We start from the raw sequence: 20628 nt of genomic DNA on the forward strand, positions 1-20628 counted from the left end.
CAAATAGAAATTTCTCCCAAATTTTTTCTAACAGGCACTTTCCCATGTTTGACTAAGTTCACAATTCCTTCCTAATCTACAGTGACTGTTTTGACTGGTTAGTATTACTCTTGAAACAGCATCACTATTTGCTGAATGGGCATTTTTCAGGAATTTATCTTCTATTAAGAATTACCCAAAACCTTATTTGATGCTTATGGAAAAGCAGACAATAAAAAAAAAAACACAAAGAGCAGAACAATTTGTCTTCATGAGTGTGACTGTCTCCCATTGGCAGGGCTGGAATGCATAGGTCTTATTCCACTGGCTGCATAATAAAGGGTGAAGATGGGATTGTCCATCCCTCTGTTTTCCCACTGGCACGATAAATACAATACTTGCTACTCACACCTGGAAAGACTACTTTAAGAAATGATGAGAGTGTGTTTGTGAGGAATTTCAGTTTGCTTAAAAAGCCACATAACAGCATCATCATCACCTTACTAGACTATGGTGTGAAATAACACCTGGAAAAATACAAACTATTAACTGGAGAGCTCAGATGCTGGAGCGAGACAGTCCTGACCTCAAATCTGCTTCCTTTTCTTATTAGCTAGGCAACATGGGGCAAGTTATTTAACTCTCATTCCTCTATGAGTAAAACTGAGTAGGAGCGTCTGTCTGCTTCATGGGTTTGTTGTGAGGACAAAAGGATATGACACATGCAAAGTGCTTAACACAGTTCCTCACACATAGTAAGCACACAGTAAAGGGTGGTTATTATCAGTCATTAGCATTTCAAATAAATTATGTTTTATGACCACCAGTTAAGTATGGCAAGAAGGGCATCATGGATTTAAGCTTAACCACTGAAATTGAGGGTTGCTATGTGATAAAAAGAGTAGCAACTTTTACCACCCACTAATTTCACCAAAAGTTTTCAAGTTTAACATCAACATCACAGGTGTTTTCCTTTTTAAGAGGGATGAAGAGAGTTTCTAGTCCTAAACCATAGACTACAGCATAGGTCAAAAAGGCAATTTTAAGTATATGTCCCATAGGCAGTGGGCCACTTGTGTTACCATCACCTATGAAAAATCTACTGGCACATATTATATATATTAACACAACCTCCAGAATGGAATACGAAAGCCCGTTCACTCATAGAGGTAGCCAACGGTGTGGTCCTCAAACCAGGAGTGTGGAAACCCTAATGAGACTGCTCTGAAGATGTCGCTGTATATTAGGCCTCAATGTCCAAGCCTGTGGGGAGGTGGCACAGTGGTGTGGGCCAAACCCATGTGCATTTAAAAAATCATTTAACTTAGGATTTGGAATATATCAAGTAACTTTTTTAGTAGAGAACCATGGGTTAAACTGTATCCCCCAACAAAGGTAATGTTGAAGTCCTAACCCCCAGTACCTCAGAATAAGACCTTATTTGAAAGAGGGTCTTTACAGAGGTAATCATATAAGAAGGTTATTAGAGTGAACCACACTCTAATATGACTGTATCTTTATAAAAAGGAGAAATTTGTAGCCAGGCATGGTGGCATGTGCCTATAATCCCAGCTACTCAGGAGGCTGAAGCAGAAGAATCTCTTGAACCTGGGAGGCGGAGGTTGCAGTGAGCCGAGATTGCTCCACTATACTCTAGCCTGGGTGACAGAACAAGACTCTGTCTCAAAAAAAAAAAAAAGGGTGGAGTGGTGGTGAGGTGGGGGATTGGACCCAGAGAAAGCCATGAACGCCATGTGAAGATGAAGGCAGAGATCAGAGTGACGTGTCTACAAGCCATGGACCCCCCAGTGACTGCCAGCAAAGCACCGGAGGCCAGGAGACAGGCACGGAGCAGATTGCCCTCACAGCCCTCAGAAGGAGCCAACTATACTAATACCTTGATCTGGGAACTGTGAGACAACACATTTCTATTGTTTAAAATCTATTTATGGGCTGGGGACAGTGGCTCACACCTGTAATCCCAGCACTTTGGGAGGCTGAGGCAGGTGGATCACGAGGTCAGGAGATCGAGACCAGCCTGGCTAACATGGTGAAACTCCGTCTCTACTAAAAATACAAAAAATTAGCTGGGTGTGGTGGCAGGTGCCTATAGTCCCAGCTACTTGGGAGGCTAGAGCAGGAGAATGGCGTGAACCCGGTAGGCAGAGCTTGCAGTGAGCCGAGATCGCACCACTGCACTCCAGCCTGGGCGACAGAGCAAGACTCCATCTCAAAAAAAAAACAAAAAAAAAACCTATTTATGCCTAGTGTTCAATTATTGGAACGCTAAGCATGTGGAGTTATTTATATCCTACTGCTCAAGGTCATCACCAAGGTAGGATTGCAAAAATTTCAAAAAATTGCAACCTCAGGCATAAATGGGTTAAGCCATGTGGTTTGTGGTACTTTGTTATGGCAGGCCCGGCAAACTAACACCTAGAGTAGGATGGAAGTCACCCGGGCTTCCCTTTCCCAATACTAATTAATTTACTTCAAAAAGTACTTTCACTTTCCAAGAACACATTGACTGTCTGAAGGTAAAGACGTGCTAGGTTTATAAATTCAAAGGTGGTATCCCACATAGTAGACGGTCTACCTAATCGGTAAACTGTCTGTACTCATTGGTTCTTAATTTAGTAATTCCTCTGACTGGCAAATTGTGGCTTGTGGGCTCACTTGCAACAAGTCTACAGACTACTGGGTTTTTGAGGAATGGCTCATAAGCCACCCATTGTTCTTCTCTACCCACGTAAAGTAGCATTCACCCAAGTAGGACCCACATGCACCCCTGTGCCCACCCCAGCTTTCACCATGTTCATGTTTCTTACATGTACACTTTCAGAATGAGGTCATCCTTTGTCTCTCCTGTTAGCAGGTCAGCGATGCTAAGAACTGCACAGCCAAAGGGTCGTCGGTACTGGACACTACAGGCATTCTTTTTTTCTCCTGCTCCCATTCGACCTGTTCAATTAAAGAGCAAGCATTACCAATGGAGCCATTTGATTAGATGCATCTTAGGTTGTGAAACATACAGCTATAAGATAGGCCCTTTGAAATGTAATTGGGCAATAAAGAGCATCCAGGTTGGGCATAACAGAAGATATTGCTTCAGTTCTGGATTCTCCTCTCCAGTCACCTAGCTGTGTGACCTTGGGTAAGCAGCTTAAATTCTGGGCATCAGTTGCCATCTGTAAAATACAAAGATTGGAACAGATCCCATGTTTGGGAACCATCCCCTGGCCCCTGAGATTCGTGAAGGCATCTCAGGAAGTTCATGTCACTAAAGGCAGTAACGGTGACTCTTCCATTTTCTATTTTTAAACAAATTCCATATTCAAAAAAACTATTTCAAAAATTTCACCTGTGACTAGAGTAGTTTGAGGTTGTCTGAAGTACAGCAAGTAAGCACAGGTGATCAAATATGCATGCTCCTGCCTCAGCTCTCAGGCTGTTTAGAACTCAGTTATCACCAAAATGGTTTTAACTGTTGTAAAGTTTTAACTTGTTTAAATTGTTACATGTTTAAAAATATGTTATTAATACATTGTTTTAACTTATTATTGGTATTTAATTATCAGTGGATTATTTTGAAGACAAAAAGCAAAAAGCACACTGAAGTTGAAATATAACAAGTTAATGTGGGAAAAAATGATTTTAAAAATCTGCAAATTTGTCTCTAGATGCTTTTCAACACAACCATAAATTGTTTCTATCTGAGCAAAATTCTCCTATAGCACATCAAGATATCTCCAGCAATTCCAAAATCCAATGTTAAGCAGGAAAAAATGGGATGACAATATCCAATTTGGCTTTCATTCATCAGTAGTAAAGGAAAACTACCTCTGCAAGATGTCACTTTCAGGGAAACACAGCCCAAAAACCTCTTATTTTATCAATTAGAATCAAACTAAAAAATAGCCAAAATAAGCTAGCTGCTTTTCAGATGTGCAAAATGTAAGAATTCAAAATATCAGGTTTTCATGACCTGATGCCGTATGTATGGCCAAATTTCACTCTACATAATTTTAATATAAATTCTGTCTGAAAACCGAACACTTTATGTCATACTTGAATTTAATTATCAACCAATCCTACTTTTACTTACACAACTGATTTAAACAAATTTAAAACTTTGGTCACTTTTTTAAATGAAAAAAAAGGCCTCAATTTATGTCTATTTTGAATAATATCACAGAATGTATTAGGATGAAATATTAATATGTATGCCAGTCTTTATCAATATCATGGTTTAAAACATGCTTTTTTCTTAATCATTTCCTTGCAAATACAAGATGACAAAAGGATAAGATTTCTGAGTGGAGCACTTCAAAGTTATTTAACATCAGAAAGAAGCTCCTTAGTAAAAAAAAACTTAGAAACTGCGAACGAGATTATTCCTAATGACTCTGCTAGCTCCTACAGTTTACACAAGGGCATGCACACGTTTCAATCCTTTTTTGTTTGTTTTTAAACAACCCCTTCATCTAAAGCTGCACTAAAGAAAAAAAACAGTAGGGGAGAGAAGGAATGGCAAAATAAGGGAATAAGGTTGATGGGAGAAGTGTAGCTCTCACAACCACTTAACACTCTCCAGTGAGGATTTTGTCACTTGTGACCACTGGGAAGCTTATCTCCCAAACCTCCACCAGACTCATGTCTTCAAACTTGCAAGTTTAACGTTAAGCCACGGCTTTAGACACCACTGCAATTACTATACTGAAAAGATGATTTGGTGCCAGATCAGTGGCACCAACCCTAGAGTTAATAAGAATTCACAGTTCTGACTGAGCTTTGGGAAACCTGATCAGATTTCTAGGCACATTCTCTAAGTAGGAAGGAAGGTAGCAGGAGTGGGGGAAGGGAAAAATACTGAGGAATCAGCCAAAAGTCAAAAGGGACGCATAGAGGTTGAAGGAACTTCCTGGCATGGGCAGGAAGATATAAAACTATTAATTTCTCTTTTTTTTTCCTCTCCATCTTTCTAAAGAGCTGGCCTTAAATTCCCAGAAGTGAGGTACTACTGCTCCTGCTTTCTGCAGCCAGTGAGGGCCAACATGCCCTTTTCCTACTAAACAGGTACAAGAGACATTCTGTAAGAGGTATGTGTCCCTTGTTAAATATAGTGAACCCCAAGTTTCTCTTCAAATAATCAGTATGTCAGTATGTTCAGCTCTCTTATTCTTTGATTCTCCATTTTAAAGTTTAACTTGCTGGTTCTCTTCACCGCCTTGCCTCTAGTTTCAATAAACAACTTTCCTGCCAGTTCTGATCAGTAGTTACATCTGTTCCCCTGATCACCTGCTCTGTCCTGACTCATCCTGGTCACCTGCTTTGACCTGAGTCACCCCGGTCACCTGCTCTGACCTAAGTCACCTTTAGTTACCTGTTTCTAACCATCCTTCCTGCCAAACTACTCACCCCGCCACTCTGGCTTATACTCCTGCTCTTTTCAACATAGTCAATCGGAATTAGCTTAGACTGTGCAGTCCAACCCTAGGAAATACGGGAACAACACAGCAGTAGGGGCTACCTGCATCAGGAATAAGAACTCCTTCCCCTCCCCTGTCCAGGTGTGCTCTCACCATTGTTCCACCTGTGAGAGGCACCCTTTCTGCAGAAGGTAAAAATTGCCTTGCTGAGAAAATTAAATTTATGTTTGAGTGCCATTTCTTTGTGGCACTGAGGAACAAGCATTTTGCATTTCTAACACCCTGAAGGACAATGATCTGCCACCAATTTCACTCCATCAAGGGAGCTGGCAGACTAAATCTTAACCTATCTTAGTGTATTTTACCTTAATCTCACTTCTCCTTCGGTCTCAAAATGTTGAACTGGTAAATGTTTTTTGCAATAATCCTAGAGAAGTATTCATTTGCCCAAAACTGAAGACAAAGATAGGGAGGTAATTTCTGATTCAACATTCATTTTAATGACTTAATGACCACAACAATGTTAATAAAAAGTGCAATTACAAATCAAACACCAAGCATTTGAAAGGCTGCCCTGTGATGGGCAGTACTACTGAGGCGGCTTCCTTGGCAATAACACTGTGAGTGAAGTCCACGGGCCAGAAGGGCACATACTCACTTTGCTGCATGTTTTTTTACCACCCCAAATCCATAGATATCTTTGAGAAAGTTCTGAAAGCAAAAGTGGTTGACTTTTTCTCTTATTGCTGTCAGAGATTATATTAAAATTCTAGCAATGTTTACATGAAGATATGTAAAACCACATTTTATTTTAACCATTGGTATTACATGTGAATTTAAAGAAACACAGACTAAATAACAAACTACCTCTGCCATCCTGAGAACAGACAGGCTTTATCTCATAAGAAAACAGCAGCATGGGTTCTAACTTTTCCAACCTTTTCAAAGACTCCTTCCAATTTTTTTCATAGACTCATTTATAAAAAGAAAAATGAAAACAGAACCAAAAACTGTCTATTTTTTATTTCTACTGTCCTTCAAATACAAAAATAGCATAAAATGAAAACAGATTTTCAGAATAGATTTTCATGAGAAAAAACATACAGAAAATCTATGCTGGAATAAAAGTATGTTTTTTATAGTCTCACTTAATGCACAATGCAGTTATCGTGTACATAAAACCAAAGCCTATAAAAATAAATCATCTTGCAGGACTACATGGCAAGATATTACTATCTCACAGAAGTATTCCTAGGCAAGAAATGGAGTACAGTTAGTGAAGAAGTGGGAATGAATTCCCAATAATGACTGGTTAGACTTAACGGAAAAACTGTGTAGGTTACACCATTCCTCATTTCACCTAGTTCCTCTGCCATAAAACGCCTGCTTTTAGAGGCATTTTATGTGTAAAAATGAGGGAACACATTCTGGCTTCATTGAGCAAGTTCATCACAGAACATTAAAGTGGGTTCTGCAAGATGTTAATAAGTGCTACATTATATAAGTGTTTTCATAGTCAGATCAAATTTGAGGAAAACTAGGGTCAACAAAGTTAGACAGGCATATTTATTTTTCCCTTGAGGACTTCTCAGACCCTTTAATAAGCTGATGACATTATACAAGTTAAAAAAACATTCAGTATTCAGTATTTCACAGGCTTTTTTTTTGTAGCACCTTCTGGAATAACGCTCTGAAGCATTCTGCACTTCGGAAAATGCCAATTTATACAGAGCCTTCATTAACTTATAGGAAACTCAGCTCTGAAAAATTCATTTTATGCTAACAGAAATTAGAATTTTAAAAGACAAACACAGAATTTTTGAATCAAATATGTTTAGGAAGGCTAGCAGAACAAAATGAAACACAACAAACTTCTTAATTACTTATATTAAAAGAGACCAGAATCTGTTTATGGTAGGTGAGGAGGTCATATGTGGGGTTGGGAAGGTCTGGGGACAATTCACAACTTCCATGATTCTTGGATTCAAATCTGGCTTTGGTAACTTTCTGATTCAGACAGCAATAAATCACAACAACACAGAAACCTCTTGGCAGTTCTCCTCTCTGTTCCTTGCCTCTACTGCACTGACAAGTGCTATACCTACCGATTCGGATAATGTGCACGGTGATATAAATGTCCTTTCTTAGCTCACTGCTACCCAAATCCTACAAACAAACAAAGTTTGGTTATTTTGGAAGACGTAAGCGGCACTTAAAGGGCATAGCACTTTATTTTCACAAATAAAAGAAGAAAGACAGAGATGAACACAGACACTCTTAATGGAATGTTTGTAGCAGAAGTACATGATTTAAATCCTGTTCTAAAAATATCATTACAATCAACCTTAGGTCAATTGATACCAAGTAATACTTTAAAGAAGAGAGCACTGTTGATTCAATCTCTCACTCATTCATTCTTTAAACATTTATTAAGCACATACTAAATACCAGGTGTCTTGCTGAGTGCGATCACTGGTTTTGTTTTTTGTTTTTTGTTTTTGGAGATGGACTTTTGCTCTTGTTGCCCAGGCTGGAGTGCAGTGGTGTGATCTCAGCTCACTGCAACCTCCGCCTCCCAGGTTCAAGAAATTCTCCTGCCTCAGCCTCCTGAGTAACTGGGATTATAGGTGCCCGCCACCAGGCCCGGCTAATTTTTGTATTTTTAGTAAAGACGGGGTTTCACCATGTTGGCCAGGCTGGTCTTGAACTCCTGATCTCAGGTGATCCACCTGCCTCGGCCTCCCAAAGTACTGGGATTATAGGCATGAGCCACCGTGCCTGGCAATCACTGTTATACTTTGGTAATAGTATAACAGAAGCAGTAATACACTAAAGGAATGAAAGTAATCCTGGAAGGTGATATTCAGAATTCTGGGCACTAATGTAATTTGTGTGTTATTTACATAAAGTTTAAAAGCAAATTCACTATGTTCTCTCACAGTAATTTATTTCTCCTAAATAGTATGAATCATAACTGGATGAATCTGCCTTATGAATGAAAGAAGATCCACTCACCACAAAGAGGGAGCAATGTCGTTCCGGTTTATCAGGGGCTTTGGGAAGCCCATTTCTATTCAGCCTCAAGAAAAATCTCTCACTACAAGAGAAAAAACATTTAACAATTTGAAAACTATTTAATAGTTAAAGATTTATCCCTCTGTAACTACTCTTCATCACAACAGGTAAGCTAAACATTAGGTTGTTCATTTAACATCAACATTGCTTATATAAATTAGGAGAGCTCTGAAGACAACAAATATTTGCTTCACTTCTGTTAAAACTGGCAAAGCAGCAAATACAAAGGCAGAAAGCACCTATATACAGACATTAACTTTTGAAAGACTTAAATACAATTTATATCAGTAATATCATTATTCCAAGAGGTAGAAATAAATACACTAAAAGAGAAAAATATGACATAACATGTTTCATGTGTTTGTAACTAAGATTTCTTTTTCATGTTTTATGTCACATTAGTTAATTAACATTAAAGACATTCTGAGTGCTATCTATCTATTAGAAGGCTTCATATTTTATGGTCTTATACGTCTTTAATCCGTAACATAAGTAGAGATTTGAAAAATGAAACTTAAATTTTCTTTGGTCTACAAACGAACAGAAGATCTCAAACTACCCCCACTAAACTTGCATTTGAAAATACAGTGCCACCGGGAGCTGTGGTGGCTCAGGACTGTAGTCCTTGCACATAAGAAGGAGAGGCTAGGCATTCGAAGCCAGCCTGGGCAACACAGAAACCTCTCATCTATATAACCGAAAAGAAAATACAGTGCCACCTAGATTTAATGAAAACACAAATAATGCTGTTGATCAGCCACTAATTCATAGCAATAAATACTTATGGATGCCATTTATTTATTTATTATTATTATTTTGAGACAGAGTCTTGCTCTGTCACCCAGGCTGGAGTACAGTGGTATGATCTCGGCTCACTGCAACTTCTGCCTCCTGGATTCAAGAGATTCTCATACCTCAGTCTCCTGAGCAGCTGAGATTACAGGTGCATGCCACCACGCCTGGCTAATTTCTGCATTTTTAGTAGAGACAGCGTTTCACTATGTTGGCCAGCCTGGTCTTGAACTCCTGGCCTCAAGTAATCTGCCTGCTTAGGCCTCCCAATGTGCTGGGATTACAGGCGTGAGTCATTGCACCGAGGCATGGATGCCATTTAGATCCAAGGTAATGTGTGACACTATTTATGTTCAACAAAATAAAACAAATATAAACCCACAAAAAATTAATCTACCAGCTACTGTGAGCTTCAAATTTTAATTTAATTTCAATATCCTGGTACCAATGATAGAATTAAATAGTTGGCTGCCTCAGGCAATGAGCACACAACCAACATCTACAGAATGTAAAATGCTGTAGCTTTGGTCAGTGTAGCTTCAGTCTAGGGAACAAGCAGGGAAATGGAGAGCAGGACATTAATAAAAGGCTCAGAACCAAGGAAGCCTCTATGTTATCACCCAATCCTTGCCTTAAATAATGGTTCTGTCATTCAAATACATATAAGAGGAGATATGAGAACCATAAACAGATCTCTAAGGAAGCATAAGAATTTGAATTCATGGCTGTTTTGGAACACTTATTCTCTTTAGTGATCTAAGTCGAGATAGATATGTTTAACAGAATCAACTATCTGGCTTATCTCATCTTTTACTTATATTACGCCTATTTCTGACTTCTCATACGAGAAAGGGCAGCCAATACATATATCTATGGGGCCTTTTTCACTCTTACTACCTAAATTTTTTCTCAGAAAACAGATGGCCAATAAGGCATGCATGAAGAGAATAAAAATTGCTGTAAGTATCCTCAATTGAAGCTAAAGTTCACATGTGATATTATTCCGAACTGGAGGCTGGGAATGACACCTACAACTGAGGGTGCAGAGATAAATTAATCTTATCCAATTGTCATTTACTATAATTCAAGGAAAATGACTGTAAGCTCTCTTCACAGTAAAAGAAAATTCATCATTATTTCAAATTTATCATTTTAATTTTTTTTTGGGTGTGGGGGAGGTCTCACTCTTTCACCCAGGCTAGAGTACAGTAGCACAATCTCAGCTCACTGCAACCTCTGCCTCCCAGGTTCAAGTGATTCTCCTGCCTCAGCTTCCTGAGTAGCTGGAACTACAGCTGTGTGCCACCACACTCCGCTAATTTTTGTAATTTTTTTTAGTAGAGATGGGATTTCACTATGTTAGCCAGGCTGGTTTCAAACTCCTGACCTCAGGTGATTTTCCCGCCTTGGCCTCCCAAAGTGCTGGGATTACAGGCATGGGCTACCAGGCCTGGACTATTTCAAATTTAAAATCAATGAAAAGGAAATGTGCATGAATTCATCTTGGGACAAAGGAATTATACTTTAACCATATTATTAGGTAATACATTTTTGGGAACTTACCATTTGACAGGTACTCTGCCAAGGACTTTACATAAATTATCTCATTTTATCCTCACTATGCCTTTAGGAAATAGGTACTATTATAATGACCATTTTACAGATGGGAAAACTGCGAAATAGTACATAGTTTTACTCAAGGTCACAGAGATGGTGTGTGGCTGAGCAAGGATTCTATTCCATGTATTAATTCAAAACCCTAGCACTCCATTAGAATGCTATAAGGTAACTTCCTCTTCTTCTCTATAGAAATATTGAGTAAATATTTCCAGAATACTGAGATAAAGGAAAAGCCATCATTTGCCTGGGGCACCCACTCAGTAGTCAAGCCTGGTCCCAAGAGTTCAAGGTAACTTTCTCCATACCCTTCCTGGGCTAAGAGGAATGAAAGAAGTGAGAATCTTGATTTAGCAGGTTTCAAAGAGGACTTTGGTTTGAAATTGTTCTTTGGTAGTTTTCTCTTCTTTTTTTTTTTTTTTTCCGGAGACGGAGTTTCACTCTTGTTGCCCAAGATAGAGTGCAATGGTGCGATCTCGGCTCATTGCAACCTCTACCTCCTGGATTCAGGCGATTCTCCTGCCTCCGCTTCCTGAGTAGCTGGGATTACAGGTGTGCGCCACCACGCCTGGCTAATTTTTGCATTTTTAGTAAAGACAGGGTTTCACCATGTTAGTCAGGCTGGTCTCGAACTCCTGACCTCAGGTGGCCTCCCAAAGTGCTGGGATTACAAGTGTGAGCCACTGCGCCCGGCCAGCAGTTTTCTTTAATGAAACATGCTTAGAAAAAAAAAAAAAGACTTGAGAAACAAATTATTTTATTAAACAAACACAAAACTCCAAAAAGATTTAAGAACTCAGCTTTACTTAATCAAAACTGCTAAGGTTTAAGGATGGTATTTAGTCTGTTTCTTAGTAATCAGTTACCTACTAATGTATTTATTGATTACATTTTAGCACAAAACATAAGCAATGTGAGCATTTTCCCCACTCCTATATCATGGACGGTATGTTCTACTTTACATTTTTTGAGATGTAATTAGGTTTGAAGCTCCTCATTACCTCTACAGAAACATTCAAAGCAAACTTCACATTATCTTGGTCAGTCTAAAAAATGGACACCAATAAGATTAAAATACAGAAGTCAATAGGGCATTTTCAATATTAAAACCCTAACTTTAATACTGACATAAAATCCAATTCCGTATCTGTACATTTCATCAATATTCTGGAAAACAATGTTTCCTAAAGTATTCTATTGCAGAAACAGATCCTTTTTGCTCTGTCACTATTTTAATTTCACTAGTCTACACAGAATCCTGATTATGCAAGTATTATACTATATCATATCCTGTTTCAGAAAGAATATCAATATGTACTAAGCCAATGACATATACCTTAGCTTAAGCATGCCTTAAGGGAGAGATACAAATAGACTGAAAATGGGTACTATGGAGAAATAAGTCATGTGCAGTTCTTTTAAAAGCCAGACTTCTTTTAAAAGAAAAAAGAAAAAAAAAAAGGAAAACATCTACGGCCAATTAAAAAAATCCTTTTTATTCATTTGATGACATGCTATCGTTATGCCAACTCAAATCAATTTATCTTCTGCTTTAGTGATACAGCCACTAATCACTCAGCAAATGGTTTTGGACAAAAAAAGACCTATAATAACGTATTTTGGAGTCTTTGGATTATTATTACTCGCCCACACTGAAATGTTTGGAGAATATCAGAAGGTATACCTTCAACGCCCAGAGAAAAACTGAACAAGTCAATAATACTGCATTCTTTTTTTTTTCCTTTCTTTCTTTTGAGACGGAGTCTTGCTCTACCGCCCAGGCTGGAGTACAGCGGCGTGATCTCAGCTCACTGCAACCTCCGCCTCCCAGGTTCAAGTGATTCTCCTGCCTCAGCCTCCAGAGTATCTGGGACTACAGATGCATGCCACCACGCTCGGCTAATTTTTACATTTTTTTGTAGTGACGGGGTTTCACCATGTTGGCCAGGCTGGTCTCGAACTCCTGACCTCAGGTGATCTGCCTGCCTCACCCTCCCAAAATGCTGGGATTACAGGCATAAGCCACCGTGCCTGGCCAATAATATTGCATTCTGGCACATCTTCTGAAATTCTCCAAATATTTTGCGCATACTTTTGTGGCCACACAGAAATATGTTTTTAACAGTCTATTCTAAGTCTGTTCTATTGCAACTCTGTGGTAAGTATAATCAGATGACAAAATTAGTTTTTGTAAACTTAAAAAATGTCCTTCCAAGATATGCATACCTCCATTACATACATCATTTAGACTTTTTTCCTAAGTGGAAGAGAAGTTTATATGTTTCTTTCCTATTACACGGTGAGCAACTAGAATACAGGCCCATGAGTATTAACCTTTTGTATCTTCAACTCCTAGTGAATGATTTGGTATTCTTAGATGTTTGATAAGACTAACCAAATACAATCTTTTAGGACAAAATAGAATAACACCCAAATAACTGGAAAGCTTTCATTCTCTCCCAACTTTCCCATTATGTCCTTTACTTTGTGGTAGGGAAATGTATGAAACTCTGCAAAAAGAGATTTCAATCCATGATGCCTCACGACCTGACTTGAGATTCTCATATTAACTTCGTGGCACCCCAGATTCCAGATTATTCCATTTAATGCTGTCCTCATGAACATTTTATATCTTTATTATATTCAACATATATTAATAAAAAACTATACTGATATGTTTTCAAATGAGAATACTGTCTTCCTCTTCTTACAGAATGAATAAGCAAATAGAACATTTCTAGAAACACTGAGAAATGAGAGTTGGTATTATTAACAGCAGAGAAAACTCATTATTTGACTTCCCCATATACTGCCATGTTCTTCCAGAGGCAATCTCTCTGAAGGAGAAATTTAGTGTCCACCTGAATTCCGTGTATGACTCATTATAAATCATGATACTATAAATCAAAAATGACTAATTATTTCTTTGGAAATAAAGAAAAACAAATCACAATTATTTATTATTTATAACCTTTCTTCTTCCAACAATGATTTGATGAAATCAGGATAATGAAATAAGAACATAAATAAGCATTCCTGGAAAAAAATCATAAAGGCAAATGTGTACCCTGTGCCAGACCCTATGACTTATGCCTTACATAGCTCTTCTCATTTAATTCTCCTCACCACAGTAGGAGGTGGAAACCACTGTCGTGCCCATTTGTCATCCCAGTGAGAAAGCGAGGGCTAGGAGATATTAGATAAGTTGGCCAAAGTTGTGTGGTCAGTCAAGGATGGGGCCAGGATATTAAATTCCAGAGTCTGATTTGAGAGTCTCACCTTTTAACTAAAATGCAACCCTCTCTTTGAAAGAACAGAGCACCTCAGAGCACCAAAGACAGCATGGTATGATGGCTCACTACCTGTAATCTCAGCACTTTGGGAGGCTGAGGTGGGAGGATCACTTGAGCCCAAGAGTTCAAAACCAACTTGGGACAACATATTGAAACCCCATCTCTACCAAAAAAAAAAAGAAAGAAAGAAAGATAGAAAAAAAATTAGCCGAGCATGGTGGCACGTTCCTGTAATCCCAGGCACTCAGTGGCTGAGTAGTCCCAGCTACTCAGAAGGCTGAGGTGGGAAGACTGCTTGAGCCTGGGAGGTCGAGGCTGCAGAGAGCCATGAACGCACCACTGTACTCCAGTGGGGTGTACTCCAGGGGTAAGACCTTGTCTCAAAAAAAAGAAAGAAATGAACAAAGAAGAGCAAGACTAACTATGTTACACAAACCAAGAGTTTTTTGTGTGAATATTCTTAATAAAATTAAAACATAATAATTACAAATGGCCAAGCATAGTATCACACTCCTGTTGTCCCAGCTACTCAGGAGGTTGAGGCAGGAGGATTACTTGAGCCTAGAGGTCAAGTCCAGTCTGGGCAAGATAGCAAAGTCCCTGTCTGTGAAAAAAAAAAAAAAAAAAATCAACCAAATAAATGAACAAACAAACAAAACTGCATGAAGCCAAATGAAAAAAACAAAAAGCCACAACATATCTGTGTTTATGGAGATTACACCTGTGACCAACTGCTCAGTTGAACTACTGATATTCTGATGTACTCAAAAAGACCTCTAATGATGACAAGTGTGTTTCACAGCATAGTGTGGTAGAAATGTTCTTCCTGGTCATGCAAATAATATAGGAGGCACGGTAGGGATGGCAAATAATATAGGAGGCACAGTAGGGATCTGAAGGTCCTGATGGCTTCTCTTCTGTTTCTCAGTAGGATGCTTCTGTCCTCTGTGCCTCCTTGTAAACCACTCAGTAGAAGTAACCCTTCAGTTGGGAAGGCCAATATCAAAAATTTTGACATTTTATATGAAATATATTTTTATATTTCACATAAAAATTGTTATATTTTTCTGCATGGATTTATATTTATCACTTTTATAGTTCACCTCACATAAGAAGTAAAACTGTCTAGTGATTCAATGAGCATGAAAGTTACACAACATGTACTTTTATCCAAAAATATATGACTGGGTAATATCTTCGGTTGAAACATGTTGTGAGAAAGATTAGCAAGCTAATCAATCCACAAAAAATTACAAAGAACACTTGTAAAATAATTTTCAACAGTTAAATATCATTGAAATAGATTTATGGTCTCCAAGAAGAACAATAACAACAGAGAACACATTTAGACGGTCATGTTCTATTAAACTAACTGGAAAAACAACTGTCATGTTTTTTTTTATACTCAAACCAATTTTACAAAAACAAAAACAAAAACAAAAATCCCATGTAGCATATTTGAAAAAGCAGTCATTTGTCTTAAATTGAACTACGCTAATCTGGGCACAGTGACTCACACCTGAAATCCCAGCACTTTGGGAGGCAGAAACAGGCAGCTCACTTGAGCCTCGGAGTTCAAGATCAGCCTGGGCAACATGGTGAAACCTTGTCTCTACAAAAAATTTAAAAAATTAGCCGGGTGGGGTGGTGCATGCCTGTGATCCCAAGTACTCAGGAAACTCAGGTGGGAGGATCACTTGAGCCCAGGAGGCGGAGGTTGCAATGAGCTGATATCTGGGATAACAGAATGATACCTTGTCTTAAAAAAAAAAAAAAATTAACTATGCTGTATGAAGAGTGTGAGGATAACAATTAATACCCATTCAGTGTGAAGGGAGACACACCAGAAGCTAAGGGGTGGTAAGATGGATGAAGGAATAATGAGAAGAGCTAAGAGGATGGTTCCAGGGTGCAGTGCTGACCCCAGAGCCTCTCCCTAAAAGGCAATAGAATACAAATGTAAGGTGATCTGAATTGTTTCTATTTCACTGCTTCTCCTGCATTATGTCAAATGTTTTCTGATTGCCTAACAGTGTAAGATATGTCCAACAATCTGCTGTAGGAGACCAGAATACGGCACCCCAAAATATACTTCTTTGGCATAACAATTGTTGAGCTAAAGGCAATTAAGAAGTAGGTGCTGTAAAGCTCTCTGCCTTCCCTCTAATTGCCTAAAGGCAATGCATAGATTTACAAAAACAAAAAGAATCTTGCCTCTCTTAGACCATCTAAGTACTAACAGGCCTGGCCTTGCTTAGTTTCTGAGATCAAACAAGATCAGGCACATTCAGGGTGGCATGGTCCACGGGCCTGCCCCTTCTTCTACCAGGGAGAACAAAGGTTAACCACCGATGACAACTTTAAACGTTACAGGCCTGGAGATGGCACCAGAGGTATCCCTACCAACACTCTTTATCAACTAGCCTTTGTCTGCCAGTTATGTGCCTTCCTAGAAGTTGCCTCCCTAGAGACTTCAAGTCCTGTTTGGTCTTGTCATTTCTCCAAAATTTACTGTTCTTTCTTGACAGATACTATATAAGCTGGATACTATATACTATATATAGTATATAGCATATATATACTATACTATATAAGCTGGAATTCAAAGCCACCTCTTTGAGAATTTCTCATTCCCTAGGTATTAATATATTTCATTTATGTATGAAATATACATGTTAGTAAACTTCCGTTTTTCTCTTTTTAATTTGTCTTTTGATAAAGAGGACCATTCCAACTAAGAACGTATGAGTGTTAAAGAAAAAATTATTTTCCTCCCCAAAACTGTGAAGAGAGCTGTTACTGTGGTCTCGCCTAGAATGATTAACAAAGGACAATTCAAAAAAGCTCAGGCTGACTATAAATTGCTCTATTTATGCCCCCAAGAAAGCAATGCTACCTCTGTCCAGGCAAGATACTTTGGGAAGCAGCTGGAAGGTGTGCTAGCAGCTCTGCAGTGGCCGCTGGACTACGGGGCTTTGGTGCTTACGATGGCAGAGATGAAGGACATTCGAATAGATGCCCTATGTACAGGGAATGATCAGTGGTAAACAGAAGAGACCCATGGGCCTTCTAATTCAGTGGTTCCCAACTGAAAGATTCTCCCCGGGGCCTGAAAGCTTAAGGGAATGAATAACTCCTCCCTCCTCAGGCCCAGTCCCAAGGCACAAGACCCAGCAGCGTGCATCAGCAAGATGGCAGAAGCAGGAAGAGAGCTGGTCGGAAGACACACACATCCCTGAAGATGGAGAGGGAGACTGTCCGGGTACTACGTAGCTGTCACGTCAGACTGGGACACTTCCTGTTTATAGAGGACTATAAAACCCCTGCCCTGTCCTCACTTGGGGCTGATGCCATTTTAGGCCTCGGCCTGTCTGCACCCAGGCGCTCAGTAAAGCAGCGTATTGCTCCACACTGCCTTGTGTTGTTTGTTGGTGTGCTCTCAGGGTTCGAACTGATACAAGAGCCTTGCACCAACCTGATAGTGTACAATATTCTCCTGGTGAGCCGTATAAAGCCCAGGCCCCACCCTGGAGATCCTGATTGACTGAGTCAGGATGGACCTAAAAGCTTCCTGTTTGTTTAAAGCCCAGCCATGTTAAAGGACCACTGTTTTTACCCAAAAGCCCTAGTCTTAATTAATCAGAATTGCTGACTGTGTTTTATGATAGTCATGTATACCAGAAAACAGGCAATGTACGCCTGGTATCTTAGGGTCAAAGACTTTTCCCCTCTTCCTCCCAACCACATGACAACACAAAGGACAGAGATTTTCCTTGGCAATAAATGAAAGCAACTTCTCAAGCAAGTCTTCCTAGATAAGACTATTAATGTGCTTTCTAATTTTAAAACTAAAGCAAAGTTAGAGTCATGAGCTCTTCTGATTAAAGGGAAATGGAAAGAGGAAGATCTCTGATACAACTGTTTCCAGAGTTTACTTAAAGAGGAGACAGATGATGTTTTCTTTCAAAAATATTAATGGTCAAGCCCATATTCACCTTACAAATAATTGAGTGTTGAGGACTATGCAACCAAATGATGTGATGGCTTTGTTGGCACATAAAGAATTTGGGTTTAGTTGAATGATACAACAGGAGACATATTTTTAAACTATAGCCAATTCCATTGCCAATTTTGAATAACAAGCCAATTCTTTCTTACTAGTCAGGATGATTATTGTGTACAATATTCTCTGTCATGCTATTTGTCTTTGCAGAAAAATGAAGATATCTGAAACAAATATCTCTGTTTTTAGGAAAGGTAAAATTTTAGGAAAGAGTTTTTAGGAAGGTAAAATTCAATAAAAAAAGGAATATAATACTCTTTAAAATTATAAATAATTTTCAGATCAGCTGCTGTTTCACATCTTCTGTGCTGTTACCAGATTAAGCAATTGGTGAATTAAAGAAATGATTTTGATTGACTGTTGATTTAAGAAAAACAGTCATGACTTTAAGTTCAGAAGACTTGAGACCTTAGAAATCTCGAAGTTCGTTTCAAGTAAAATCCTTAGAAAAAGGCCTGCTGTATAACTAAACGGAGAAAAATACTTGCTTGAGTCTCTCTCTAGAGAACTCATTAAGAATTTCACTAAAAAACGAGTTCCTTAGAGAAGTAACCAAAAGTAGGCACAGATAGGATCTGGTCAACACAAACAGGGACTATGAAATGAGAAAGCCTGTATGTAGGCAGAATACGTTCTGCTTATCATTCTGGGAATTTATATCATTTGATCATTGTAAACACTGTATCTTTGACATTTCATGAGAAAAGAATCACTCTGATCTACATTCAGAAATTATTCTGACCTTTCTAACATCTTTTCATTAGGAATGTCTATAATAAGGAAAGTTAAAGTAAAGTAAACCTGAGCTCTTTATAAGTACTCTTGAGTTGAAGCATGCAGTTTCTTAAAAAGGCAGAAAAGCCATAAACACAGAATAAGTATAAAAATCCATGTCATTCAAGCCCTGCAAAAACAGTAAGTATAATAAATCGTTCATGCATTTACTATCTTAGAGAGATTTTCTTTTTTTCATGAAATTACGTCTGTGAAAGGAAAATAAAAACTTGGGACCCCCAATTCACTCTGCCAAAGGGAAGAAGATTAAGCTGAAAGCTGAGTCACGCAAGAAGCTGCCTTTCCTTTTGCTCCTAAGCAGAGAGCTACAGATAACAGGTTAAATATCTCCACAGGTAGTTACTCTATGTTTACCTTATTGTCTGTAAAGTGTTCGTTTACTGAGCGTGAGATGAATACATAATTGACTATTCCCCTATCTATTTCTTTTCTCTTGCAACATGTGGATTCAGTAATGTGACCACCTTCCTCTTTCCCCTCCAGCCTGCCTTTCCTCTTTAAATATGAAGTCTCAATATTCTCATCTTCGGAGAAAGGCACAGACCTGTCTCCTAGGTGCATGCCCTTAACCTTGGCAAAATAAACTAAATTGACTGAGATCTGTTTCAGATACATTTTGGCTTACAAGCCAAAATCAAATTTCCATTCCAATAGCTTTTACTGATGGACACGACATCTTACTGGATAGATTCTTTATATTCATTATAACTTTCAAAAATGAAAATGATCTAAAGCATCATTAAATACTATTTATTAATTAGATGACTCATTCAACTGTATTTTTTGAAGATCAGGTACTTTTTTAACCTGGGAGCTACAAAGCTTAACTGATAGGAAAATGTTAATGCTTATGAGAACAGGTATATTATTTTGTTGAAGTCTATACTTTATATACTTTTAAAAAGAAATCTTTGGTACTCAAAAAGTACCAAATTGCATATTGGATACCATACAAAGGGCTGATACAGAAACTGGTGAAATAAGGATATGATTTTGATTTATTGTTAAGAAATGTGAAATACTTATGTAAAATAAAAGTTGCATATTGAGTACCATATAGAAGGATGATAAAGAAACTGGTGAATTAAGGAAATGATTTTGATTGACTGTTGATTTAAGAAAGATAGCTATGACTCTAAGTTCAGAAGACTTTAGAAATCCCAAAGTTCATTTCAAGTAAAATCCTTAGAGGTATACTATATAACTAAACAACCTGGAAAAAATACTTGATTGAGTATTTTGAACATCAGTAGACTATAAGCTGTGTCTACTGGCAAAGTCTTATCTTTAGAAAAGGAACTAACAAGGACTGCATCATTGATAATTCCTTTGTTAATGTCGAATCGTCTTACGACATATTAATAAATGGCACGAAGGCAGGAATTTTTTGTTCCTGTTTTATTCAATGATGTGTTCCCAGTGTCCAAATGAGTGTCTGGCCCTGAGAAGGACAGCAAGAATTGTTTGCTGAATAAATAAATGAATGAACGAATGAACATCAGCAATTCTACAAGAACAGTGTGAACTTCATAAAGCTCAACTGAAATAAAAAGAAGATGCAGTCTCTATTTAATTTGTAGTCCAA

The 20628-nt window shown here is 38.3% G+C and overlaps 1 protein-coding gene across 6 annotated transcripts in view; it reads right to left on the reverse strand.

Annotated features, from left to right (window-relative positions):
• Positions 1-20628, reverse strand: part of DOCK4 (dedicator of cytokinesis 4) — a 525542-nt gene that overhangs the window by 216153 nt on the left and 288761 nt on the right. For all 6 annotated transcript variants that reach the window (XM_054559683.1, XM_024249890.3, XM_054559685.2 and 3 more), the window contains 3 exons: positions 8424-8505; positions 7514-7574; positions 2808-2940 (listed from right to left, as the gene is read on the reverse strand). In XM_054559683.1, the coding sequence (XP_054415658.1) occupies positions 2808-2940; positions 7514-7574; positions 8424-8505 (276 nt within the window). The remainder of the gene's footprint in view (positions 1-2807; positions 2941-7513; positions 7575-8423; positions 8506-20628) is intronic.

The sequence above is a fragment of the Pongo abelii genome, chromosome 6 (genome assembly GCF_028885655.2).
Source record: "Pongo abelii isolate AG06213 chromosome 6, NHGRI_mPonAbe1-v2.0_pri, whole genome shotgun sequence".
Lineage (NCBI taxonomy): Eukaryota > Metazoa > Chordata > Mammalia > Primates > Hominidae > Pongo > Pongo abelii.